Genomic DNA, 12,969 nt, shown 5'->3' with positions numbered 1-12,969 from the left:
CCTGGACTGCCAATTTCTTCTGTCTGTATTGATCTTGCACCCAGAAAGTCAAACAACGCAGCCCTATTATTAACTTAAATTCTTGGCTTTGCACTGTGGTTTTGCTTTGAGTCAAGATGTCATCTCCAGTTAAGTATGAAATCTAATTTTGATCTTGTTTGTTCCCATTACAGATTATCTCCTGTTTGGCAACTGAAGTGACGGCCATCAAGACTGGACAGAGTCAGGCTGAACCAGGAACCTTTTAGGACACTTATTCGTAAAACCACAACACCACCAGTCAAACACAACTGTAGAACTGGGTTTGTGAGTTGTGCAAACCAAGATGCCCATCTTAAAGCAGCTGGTGGCAGGGTCTCAGACCAAGCGGCGCTCACGTATGGACCTCACCACTGAGATGATCAGCGCTCCTTTGGGTGACTTCCGGCACACCATGCATGTAGGGCGCAGTGGGGAAGCTTTTGGAGACACCTCTTTCCTCAGCACTCGATCTGGAGAGCCATCTCAAGAAGGCCACACATATCCCCACTCTCCGAAACCAGGACTGCTGTCTCGTACCTTCCGGAGCAGCAAGCGGTCTCAGTCCGTCACCAGAGTAGATCAGCGAGACAATACCCTCCTTCCTCCCAGTGAATCTCCTACCTTTGTGAAGAATGCCATGTCCTTGCCCTTTCTGAACAATGAAGAAGGACATGAGGGAGACAACAGGGTGCTCAAGAGCTTGACCTCCAGCTCTTCCAATGGAGCATCTGCTGATGCATTGGACCTGGAGCTCCATGAGAGGCACTTCGGGGTGTTGACAGACCTGCGGCCTTCCCCATCGTATAACGGGGGAGGACTGAAGAAAGCTGAATCTGTGATGTCCTTCCATGTTGATCTTGGACCCTCAATGCTTGGGGACATCCTGGGGGTCATGGAGAAGGAAGACGACGACCAAGGGTTTGAAGAAGGCAAGGGCAGTGAGGGACGTGCATCTCCTCTTCCCTGCATCCAGGGAGTAGCGGAAATGGATGAGGAAATGAGGGAGGCTGCTGTGGAAGAAGAGGAACCGGAAGAATTAGTTGCTCACAACGAAGGTCCCTTGAGGGCTCCCAGCTCTGTTGACTTGGAAATCCAGAGCGAAGGCACCAGCACCCCAGAACCACACCATAAACACCTGCATCACCTCGACAGCTGCTCGGTTTCCAGCTCAGGTTCAGCCGCCATGGAGGAGAAAACTACCAGTGAGCCTTACGAGGAAGATATTGGAGTTACCGACAATGTCTGCAACCCAGACAATGAACCAGCCTTCTCCTCCTTCATGGAAGATGAGGATGATGAGATTCGAGTATGAAACCCAACAATCAATAAACCTTTCTGTGGATGGAGAAATAAATATCTTAGACCAGAATTTGACATTGTGTAAAGAGGAGAGATGCAAAGAAGGGGTGTTGATGTAAGCACGTCAAAGCTGGACAGACGCCTCAGGTTCCTGTGTCCCTGTTGAGAGAAGTTGGGGAGACTGCTTTAGCTCAGACACCAAAGCCATCTGTCACACTACTGAACCATGCTAAGATGAGCAGCTGGATGTGTTCAGTCCACCAGGGACCTGCTACAAGTTCCACTGATAGCTCTGCTAAAGGAAAGACGAACATACGGGATACGTCACAGAAACAGTAAACTTCACTTGCGCAAGCAGATGCTGTTTTAAGCCATTCTCCCATAGTCCCATGCAGGGTTCCCACAGTTGTAAATTGGAAATATCAGGGATTTAAAAAAAAAAAATTAAAGGTCATGGATATTTTTGAAGTTCTAAAACACTTCATTTGTTAAAAATCTTCATCTGGTTATCACAATTCACGGGAGTGTTCATGTAAATTCATTGGTCAAAAGATGTGGGAACCCTGCGCATGACTTGGTGCCTAAAGATAACAATTCTTTTGATTTAGAGCACTAGCGTATTAAAGTAAATCATATGATTTGATTAGTAGCCCTCTCTGTAAAGGTACTGTATTTTTTCAAAGTTAAAATCAGCACTCTGCCATTGTCAGAAGAGTAACGTTGTGTTGGGAGAGAGCTCTTACAAGATGATCCAAAATGCTTTCTGTTTTATCATACACATTCTTGGGGTTGTATTGTCAAAGCCCTGCATATACTATCTCTAGATTACATATAATTCATTCATGCATCCGGTAATACTGTTGTTTAAAAAAAAAAAATATAATAGTTAAGAGCTACTGTGGTTCAGAAGCTCAGGAAATGTCCTTGTGCGCTGTCTGAGCACGGATGGCGATAATTTGAAGGTGGTGGATGTTTGAGAACCTCTCCAGAGACTGATCATAGTCCACTTTTGGGAAAAGTGGCAACAGGTGTCCCTCCATCAGATCTCATTTTTCAGTCTGTACGTGTTTTGCATAGTAGTTGTTTGCTCAGTATCTTGCATATCTCACCACTTCCTTCCTGCACTTCATGGCGTGCGAGGGGAACTACTGCTGTTTATCGCTGGAGTTTTTGATCAGTTTGGTTGTTGCTGTCATAGAAACATTTAAACCTTAATGCCATAACGAAAAAAGTCAGTTGTGTTAAGTTATGTCTTGTAGTAAACATGAACATGTCAGTTGTATTAATTGTGCTAACTCTGACATTAGCAAATTATGGCACTGGTATTGCCCCTCAGAACTTTCACTGGGGTGCTCTAATACACTGCTGAGCAAAGACACTAAATGTATTGATTCCGTTTCATCGTGTACATATAAGTCTACATACAGCATAGCAGATGATCATGACTAAAATGAGGCCTTTATCACTGCAGACCTTCATGTGTGAATTCACTGCACTAGTCTGCAAACGTACGTCTCTGAATTATAGATCAGGCACTGTGAAGACAAGTCTTCGACGTCAAGACTACAGTAAGACCAGATTTACCGGGAATTCTCAGCTGCTTCACACTTGGGGTCACGTCAGCCTTAAGCAGAAAAGTGCCAAATCTAATCTAGCATGTACTGCCTACTAAGCCTGACTTTTGAATATCTTTTAACATGTTGAATAAGTAAGGCTTTGCCTTAATCTACTATTTCAGATATGGGCCAACCGATCCGTCTTAGTTTGATTACTGTAGACAGAAGTGCTTAGCAAGAATTTACCTAATTTGCTTCGAGATGAACCTCAGGGAGAGAGTAAAAAAGACATGAGGTTAGCATTCTGCTTTATTTGCATAGCCTTGTGCTAGCGGGAAGTTTTAAATTTGGCAAGATGAAAACGAGTAAAAAGAAGTCTGTTTATATCTGAAACTGAGTGGCTGCGTGTGAGGCGGATTTAGCGAAGATTATCTTCGTGTTGTCCGTCTTTGTGATAATAGTGCTGTTTGTTTTGCCTATCTTTGCTACAATTTGTATGTTCATGTATATATTCAAGCTTGCCAGCCTTTTCAATGCTATAACCGCTATATTTTTAAATAAAAGAAAAAGTTGTCCACAAAAGTGTCTTTTCTTCATTTCAGAATTGTTTTCCTCATACGATTAGGCTATTTCATTATAGAGGGATTGCCCTGGTGAAAAAAACAGCATATGCTAGTTTGGATGCTGGTTAGGTATGTTTTGATGCTGGTTAAAGGTCCTTAGCTGGTTTATGCTGGCCCTTTGCTGGTTTATGGTGGTCCTTAGCTGGTTATGTGCTGGTCACCTGCTTAAACCAGCATCAAAACCTACCTAACCAGCATCAAGACATACCTAGCCAGCATCAAAACCTACCTAACCAGCATCAAGACATACCTAGCCAGCATCAAAACCTACCTAACCAGCATCAAGACATACCTAGCCAGCATCAAAACCTACCTAACCAGCATCAAGACATACCTAGCCAGCATCAAAACCTACCTAACCAGCATCAAGACATACCTAGCCAGCATCAAGACATACCTAGCCAGTATCAAGACATACCTAGCCAGCATCAAGACATACCTAGCCAGCATCAAGACATACCTAGCCAGCATCAAAACCTACCTAACCAGCATCAAGACATACCTAACCAGCATCAAGACATACCTAGCCAGCATCAAGACATACCTAGCCAGCATCAAAACCTACCTAACCAGCATCAAGACATACCTAGCCAGCATCAAGACATACCTAGCCAGCATCAAAACCTACCTAACCAGCATCAAGACATACCTAACCAGCATCAAGACATACCTAACCAGCATCAAGACATACCTAGCCAGCATCAAGACATACCTAGCCAGCATCAAAACCTACCTAACCAGCATCAAGACATACCTAGCCAGCATCAAGACATACCTAACCAGCATCAAGACATACCTAGCCAGCATCAAGACATACCTAGCCAGCATCAAGACATACCTAGCCAGCATCAAAACCTACCTAACCAGCATCAAGACATACCTAGCCAGCATCAAGACATACCTAGCCAGCATCAAGACATACCTAGCCAGCATCAAGACATACCTAGCCAGCATCAAGACATACCTAGCCAGCATCAAAACCTACCTAACCAGCATCAAGACATACCTAGCCAGCATCAAGACATACCTAGCCAGCATCAAGACATACCTAGCCAGCATCAAAACCTACCTAACCAGCATCAAGACATACCTAGCCAGCATCAAGACATACCTAGCCAGCATCAAAACCTACCTAACCAGCATCAAGACATACCTAACCAGCATCAAGACATACCTAGCCAGCATATGCTGTTTTTTTCCCAACATGGTGCATATGGATTGGAATACGTTGTTTTGTTAATTTATGCTGTCTAAACCACGATGAAAAAAAAATGTGTGAAAGCTGCTAAATCATACAGAGATTTAGTGAGCTGGAAAAGGCACAATATTTCGACAAACTAAAGTTAACAGGTGGTAAAGATATGTATGAGCAGTATTAATTAAGATATTAGCCTAATATTTCACCCACCTGACCGGAAATTATAAGAAAAAATGCAAATGTTGTCAAAAATATTGCCCTGAAAATCTGGTTTGTGTTAGCCAAGCACAAACACCTTTTGTTCCTCAGACACCTTTTTGCACTCTTCAGCTTGATTTGTTATTTGCTTGCCTTGGTCGGTCAGACCGATTAGTACAGCCCAAAACATGACAATAATTGGACATTTTCAGCAGCAATAATCAGCTAAATTTGCTAGTTTCGCTCGGTTCAGTAGCATTTCGGTTTATTGCCGCCAAATGGCCGATTGAAGACACGTCCCTGCTGAAAAAAACAGCTAAAACCAGCCTAGGCTGGTTGGCTGGTTTTAGCTGGTCATAGCTGGGAGGCAGGCTGGTTTTAGAGGAGTTTTGGCCATTTTTCCAGCCTGGCCAGGCTGGTCTTAGCTGGTCAGGCTGGGAAACCACCAGCTAAAACCAGCCTGACCAGCCTGGGAGACCAGCTTAAACCAGCTACTTCCATCTTAAACCAGCTAAGACCAGCCAACCAGCCTACGCTGGTTTTAGCTGGTTTAGCTTAAGTTTGAAGTTATCAAGGAGAAAATACAAGCGTGAACATTTGGTTAAGTGGGATCGACAAAAACTTTTTGATATTGGTTTATTTTGCTGTGTCCGTTATTGGAGCAAGGGTCGATATTTTTATCATTAGGTTGCTAGTATAGGAACTCGAATTAAGTCGTTCTCTGCATGGATGAGCACAGATCCATTGAGTAATTCAATAAACCTACCTGAGGCTCGGCGTTTGTCAACACATGCTGCTAAAGAAAAAAGGACCTCCTGTGATTGACCGACCACATGCAGCTCTTTTAATCGGATCACTGCGACTGCAGACCTACATGAAAGTTTCAGGTGAGTAAAGCGAATTCACACACATACACACACTTAACTTATGTGATATCAGCTCTCACATTTAGTTTAGTTTTTTTCTCACATACTGTAGCTGCATGTAGTCCACAGGTTAAAATCAAAAGCCCCTTATTCCCAGCTCAAATTTACGAGTGAATATGTATTGATTTGAGTGTTAAAAGCAAAGTGGTTTGATTGATCTGCCTGGTGCCCTGCAAAGTTTGTTAGCTGTTAATATTCCTTCGGTTCAGATAAAAGAGAATTTTATTAATCTTGGCTTGACAAAAAAATCCATTATTTCATATACGCGCTGTTTGTTTAAAATGCGGATACATCCTGCCCCCTAGTGGCCAGCTGCATGCAAAACGTCAATTTCTCTCATTGCAATTCCACTCTTACCAGGGGATGATCAAAATCTTTCTTCAGCAGAGTATTTCGGTGTTTTTTGTTTTAGTTTGTGACACGAAATCATTGTGTATTGCATTTGGAACTGGTTCGAGCTGGTTAGAAGTGGTTCTAAGGCAGAGGGCCTTAAAAGTATTTAAATAATAAATTATTAATAAATATTTAATCTATAATTGAAAATAAAATAAACACAAAATCACAATGTAAATGAATAACTAGTTTTTAATTGAAGAACATACAGTTCTCGAATCACAAAATGAGTTCTGGTTAATTTAATATACCTAATTAATTAATGTTTATTAATTAAAACTAAAAACAAACAGCTGGAAATATCCTGCTGTATAAGGATTTTGGCCTTTGAATATGGGGGTCTTCAAGTGAAAAAAGGTTGAGAGCCACTGATTTTAGAATGTTGTGGTACATATTTTTTCTTATTTTCAAAAGTTTGTACACACTTGATTGAGTTTTTGAAGATATTTTGAAACCATATAAGCTCAAGATTTATGCAACTATGTTATTTAGCTGGCATTTATTTAACTTTTCATGCATTCATTCATTCATAGATTTTGTGATTTAACTATTATTGAAATATTTGTAAATTAGAAATAATAAAATCAGTCAAAAGTTTTGAACAGTAAGGTTTTTATTGTTTTTTAAAGAAGTGTCTTCTGCTCACCAAGCCTGCATTTATTTGATCCAAAATACAGCAAAAGCAGTAATATTGTGAAATATGTTTACTATTCAAAATAGCTGCTTTCTATTTGAATATATTTTAAAATGTAATTTATTTCTGTGATCAAAGTTAAATTTTCAGCATCATTACTCCAGTGTCACGTGATCTTTCAGAAATCATTCTAATATGCTGATTTGCTGCTCAAGAAACATTATTATTATCATTATTATTATTATTATCAATATTTAAAACAGTAGAGTACATTTTTTCAAGAGTCTCGAAAAGCTTTTGTAACATTAGACACTATACCAATAAAAAGCTTAGAGTCAGTACGATTATTTTTTGGGGAAATAAATTATAGAAATTAATACTTTTATTTAGCAAGGATTTATAATGTTACAAAAGATTTCTATTTTTATTCATCCAAGAACCCTGACAAATTCTCAACTGATTTTAACATAATAATAAATGTTTTTGAGCAGCAAATCAGAATATTCGAATGATTCCTGAAGGATCATGTGACACTGAAGAAGACTGGAGTAATGATGCTAAAAATTCAGCTTTGAAATCAAAGAAATAAATTACATTTTAAAATATATTCAAATTGAAAGTAGTTATTTTAAATAGTAAAAATATTTAAAAATGTTACTGTTGGAGATCAAATAATTGCAGGCTTGGTGAGCAAAAGAGATTTCTTTAAGAAACATTAAACATCTTACTGTTCAAAAACTTTTGACTGGTAGCCTTCAGGATACTATATTTTAAAGAAGTCAGGGTAAAATCCAAATAAGCTTTACAGATTCTAATTAGAAAGTATTTAAGCATAGTTTTTTGTGCTTGTTGCATGAACTTAAAAAAACAATACTGCAACGTGCTTCTGTGGAACAACTCTTAAGACAGATATTACATATTGCAAGCGGAAGAAGATAAATTTCACAGATCCAGTAACTTAGGACTGGATTCAAAAGACTTTTCTAACTCTGAAAAACACCAGAAGAAGAATGCCAATGGTTCTTGATCACCTGATTACGTTTGCATTTATATATATATATATATATATATATATATATATATATATATATATATTATTCACCCACAATTAATTAGCCCTTGTGCTGTTCTTCAGCTAGTCCAGGCTGTCAGTATGTTCCTGCTGTTTAACTATATAACCAGATGAGGGCGCTGTTTATAAACCTTTGAAGTATCACTAACGTGAGCTGCCAGAACCGCGGCCTCCTCTGCTGAATCTCATGACAGGAGTCAAGGCTTCCAGGAGGAAACCAGCATGAAGAAATCTGGAAACCATTAAGCAACCTGCTAGAGCCGAGATTTCAACGAGCGAGAGATAGAGGACGGGAGGGAAAGAAAGGGGGATGGGTTAAAACTGGGAGTGGAGCAGAATGCACGATCAACTTCTTTTTCTCTCTTGACTTCAGTCTCTCTATAGACAGACACACGTACTCAATTCTGCAACCTTCTTTGGATTCCAGTACGACCCCTCCCATCATTTTTTCCTGTGTCTCCAAGCGCAGCACATGCAGAGGGTTTTCCTTTTGTCTTCGCAAACTAGTTTGTCTCAGGATTCGTTTCTTGAATGCTGGAAAGGGTGGGACATACATGCTGCAAGCGAACAGGAGGGAAACTCGCCCATGGGCTGCAGCTGTGGTCCACCCTTCTGTCATGATCCTAGATGGGCGACACCATAGACACTTAGTTTGAAAGCCTGAGCTGACAGTAACCAGACAGCAAGTCCTTTCATCCTGTCATCTCCAGCAAATAATGACCGCATTCATGGCGCAACACATGTCTGAGGCTTTCCCACAGAAACAATAAAACTGTTGGGACACATAAGATGGCTGTATCTTCCTTTCCGGTCAATCTCAAAAACAGATTTAAAAGTACTGTGTATGATTTTTGCGACGTTAGCCTGCTTTTCTAGTACCCTAACTTAATATACAGTTGAAGTCAAAAGTTTACAGAATGTGTAAAATGTTATTTTACCAAAATAAGAGGGATCATACAAAATGCATGTTATTTTTTATTTAGTACTGACCTGAATAAGATATTTCACATAAAAGACGTTTACATATAGTCCACAAGAGAAAATAATAGTTTAATTTATAAAAACGACCCTGTTCAAAAGTTTACATACACTTGATTCCTAATACTATGTTGTTACCTGATGATCCACAGCTGGGCTATTTATTTTTTTTATGTTTTTTAGTGATGGTTCTTCTTGAGATCCATCTTTTCACACTGAGGACAACTGTGGGATTCATATGCAACTATTACAGAAGGTTCAAACACTCACCGATGCTCTAGAAGGAAACACAATGCATTAAGAGGTGGGGGTGAAGACTTTTTGAATTTGAAGATCATTTCTGGGAAACATGTATCTTCTGTAGCTTCTGAAGGACAGTACTAAATAAAAAAAATATGATATTTAGGCAAAATAAGAAAAATGTACACATCTTCATTCTGTTCAAAAGTTTACACCCCTGGCTCTTAATACCTCTTTTTTTCTTCTGGAGCATCAGTGAGCATTTAAACCTTGTTCAGGACTGTTCAGGACAAACAAAAAATAAATAAATCACCAAAAAAAAAAAAAAAAAAATCAGGTAACAACACAGTATTAGGAATCAAATGTATGTAAACTTTTGAACGGGGTCAATTTTATAAATTCAACTATTATTTTCTCTTGTGGACTACATGTAAAGCTCTTTTATCAAATAAAAAAAATGCACATTTTATGATCTTTCCTATTTTGGTAAAGATTAAACATTTTGCAGATTCTACAAGGTGTATGTAAACTTTTGACTTCAAATGTAAATAAACAATTGTACAGTAAGTGCAACATGTGTAGGCTGGTTTCCAAAAGTGTAAAAACTGTGGTTTTGTGGCAGAGTTAAAACATTGTTCTGTTTAAAGCACAAAAGGGCAACATTGGCTTTTTTGAGTAAGGCGGGACTATCTATCTTGGAAAGATTTTGATTATACCTATAAAACTTAATATAAAAAAACAACAGGGCTGTCTCTACACTCTAGTATTTTTCAAAATCTGTGTAAAGGCAATTCAGAGAATTGTTTCTAAATGCATTATAAATGTTAGAAATGTATTGCTGAAACATGTTACAAAGACTGAACTATGTAGTACTAAACCTGTGAACGTTAAACAGTTTTTGACCAATTTTGTGTTCAGGATTTTTTGGGCGGGCCTGAAATCATGTCTCGATTTCGCACTGGAGCCATAATAACTGCAACACATTATCATCAGTGGTTCACCAGTGTAATCAATAGTTACTGTCATTACACCTATTTAGGGGTTCAAGCACATAGCACTAAAAACCCTGTTGTAATTGTTAGAATGGCCAAGGATCAGCAATCTCCATGTAAAACTGATTGTGCAGATCAAACCGTTAGTGGTTCAGACTTGAAATTTGGAGGAATGGTAGTACTCACACTGCCAACAATGTCACCAAGGCTCGCCTCATTCGGCCTGACAGGGACGCTACAGCGATCAAAAGTACGAAATTGTTTGCAACTCCTAAACCGTCAGTCACAGGCTCAATAGTCTTGTTGAAACGTAGTCCTAGGTTTTTCATCTGATCGGAGCCAAATCAGAAAGATTCTCTTGAAAAAAAAAAAAATTCTCAAAAAAAAGTTTTGTCTCACAATCGTAAAGGAGCTCCAAAACATTTGAAAGGGTCAGGGCTAATTTTAGTAAAATGCCTATGACTCCTGAACAGAATGAGATATCTTTGCCAAACTCACAACACTTATGTAAGAGTTTAATCTGAATTTGCAGGACAAAAATCGCAGAGCTTGGGCACTTGGTGGCATTATACATGCACAGTCATTTGTCCTGTTAACATAAATTGCTGTGCGTGGTCTTGGTCCAGAGTGCCACTAGTCTATAAGGACATTTGCGCATCTCAAAAAAACATTGGCGCCATTGGCCGATGAAGTTTGAGCACCTATTAGACAAGGTTAATGGAGGCTGATTGGAACTAAATTTGGTGGGTATGTTTTACACACAGTCCCAAAGGTCTGTGAGAATTTAAGAAGTTAATAATTGTACATTGCACAATATTCATATCATATGATGGGACTCTTAATTCCGGGTAACTTTGCCTTTAGAACCACTGCTGTCAGTCAAATTGTTTGTTAAATGATTGAGAAGATGTAAAAAAAAAAAAAAACTCTTTATGAACTAGCCCTAGGTTTTTTTGCCCAATGTGGGAAAAACACAGCAGTACAAGTCTCTGAACTCTCTAGATCAATAATTATCAAAAAACGTTGAAATTTACCCTTTGGGAAGCTATAACTGGGTTGTTTAGAAAAGGGGCCTGTCCAGATTTACCCCAAATCCTATAAAGCCTAAAGAAAATCTTAAAACCTCACAAAACCTGGCAAGCACATGCGACAGGTGATTCTACAAACAAGGATGCAAGGTTTTATGGAGATCAGACCACAGCTGGCGCTATAACAGTCATAAATGTAAAAAGAAAAACTTGTTTCTATGGCTAATTATCTGTATTTGCCAAAATGTTTTTTTTTTTCAATCATCAATTTAGGCAGTTACAGGCTTGCTAAACAATATGTAATGTCTTTTTCCATATGTTCTTATATGCCAAATGCTTGCAGCTATATTCAGTATTACTTTACATGGACTTTGATGTAGTTGCAAGTTGCAAGTTTTATGCTTAATCAAGGCTACATTTGTTTGATCAAAGATACAGTAAAAACAGTAATATTCTTAAATATTATTGAAATCTAAATAACTGTTTTCTTTTGTAAAATATTTTAAATTGTAATATATTCCTGATGCCAAAGCATCTTTAGGCCTACTCCAGTCTTCAGTATCTCATGATCCTTTAGTAATCATTCTAATATGCTGATTTTCTGCTCAAAAACATTTATTATTATTGTACAATATTAAAAACAGTTGTGCTGCTTAATATTTTTGTAGAAACTATTATACATTTTATTCCAGATGGTTGAAATAGAAATGTTTTGTCACATTAAGAAAGTATAAATTTTTTGCTTTCTTACATAATAAAAGTATTAGTTTGGCTAAAAAAAACCTTATTTTTCTTGTTTATCATTACATTTTCAGAGGATATCACTTTTGGGTTTGTGGCGGTATAAAACAAAAAAGGTTAGAAGGTTGGGAAACACTGGTTTTAGTCCAGCTCCAATATGTAAACGCATAAATCAAGACAATAAAAAATAAGGCTCAACCCTAGAGTCAGGATTCTCTGTTCCACTCCCTCGCCAAAATACAGTTCACCACTGATGATATGCAGATGGTCCATAAAGTGGAGATCAGCTGCACCTTTTGGGCGTCTTATGTACATTTGCATGTTCTTAGTAAAATACACTGAGCTGAATATCCAGTTTTATCCAACATTTCTGAGCAGGGAAGCCACAATATCCAGTGCTGCAGAAACTTTGTTCCCGTCCTTCGTTTGTTTGCAGATCTAACCGCTATGAGCAAAGGGCTTTGAATTTTACAGCCCTTCGGAAAGTGTATTAAAAAAAAATTATAATAAAACCCAAATGGAAAGAATACTCGACTGCACTAGCTGTGCTTGAAACTCATTTAACAGTAGAACTGCTTTTTCCATCAAGCATTTTCCAAAAGTATTTTTTAGCTGAGAGTGCAGCCGCTCATGAGTACATGGCGATGGACGACTCCAACTTGTGGTCTGAGAAGGATTGGAAAATGTAAACATACGGCAGTTTGGCAGTGACCTCTGACCCTGGGCCCTTGGGACCACACACATGGATGAGGAACAGTTTGCTTGGGACGAATGCCTGACGTACCATTTAAGGGTTTTAGCATCACCATGGATCAGAGCGAAAAGCACAAGGCGTGCGGATCTCCCCACTTGTAACCATGCTTTATGTCTACAGTTTGTATGTAGGATTGCGGTTGGGATTGTTTTTTATGTTCGCATTGTAATTCTTTCTCTCTTTCCTCCAGAGTGTCTGTCTGTTGCAATAAGCAGTTTCCTGTATAAATCACAGCCCACTGGAGTGGGCTCAAATACTCACTTCTAAATCCTACTTCTACACTCGCTTGAGAAGCATTTGCCACTTTAGTGGGACT

General features: G+C 38.8%; 1 protein-coding gene across 1 annotated transcript in view; it reads left to right on the top strand.

Moving 5' to 3' along the window:
- The window catches only part of cdc42ep4a (CDC42 effector protein (Rho GTPase binding) 4a), a 29,575-nt gene extending 26,128 nt beyond the window's left edge, over window positions 1-3,447 (top strand). Inside the window, exon 2 of the mRNA XM_073849377.1 lies at window positions 174-3,447. Within this exon, the coding sequence (XP_073705478.1) occupies window positions 326-1,333 (1,008 nt within the window). The 5' untranslated portion in view covers window positions 174-325 and the 3' untranslated portion in view covers window positions 1,334-3,447. The remainder of the gene's footprint in view (window positions 1-173) is intronic.
- The last annotated feature ends 9,522 nt before the right edge of the window (window positions 3,448-12,969 follow it).

Source organism: Garra rufa, chromosome 1 (assembly GCF_049309525.1).
Source record: "Garra rufa chromosome 1, GarRuf1.0, whole genome shotgun sequence".
In the NCBI taxonomy this organism is placed as follows: domain Eukaryota; kingdom Metazoa; phylum Chordata; class Actinopteri; order Cypriniformes; family Cyprinidae; genus Garra; species Garra rufa.
Note: the sequence above shows the minus strand (reverse complement) of the source record. Positions and strands in the feature narration are given on the sequence as shown.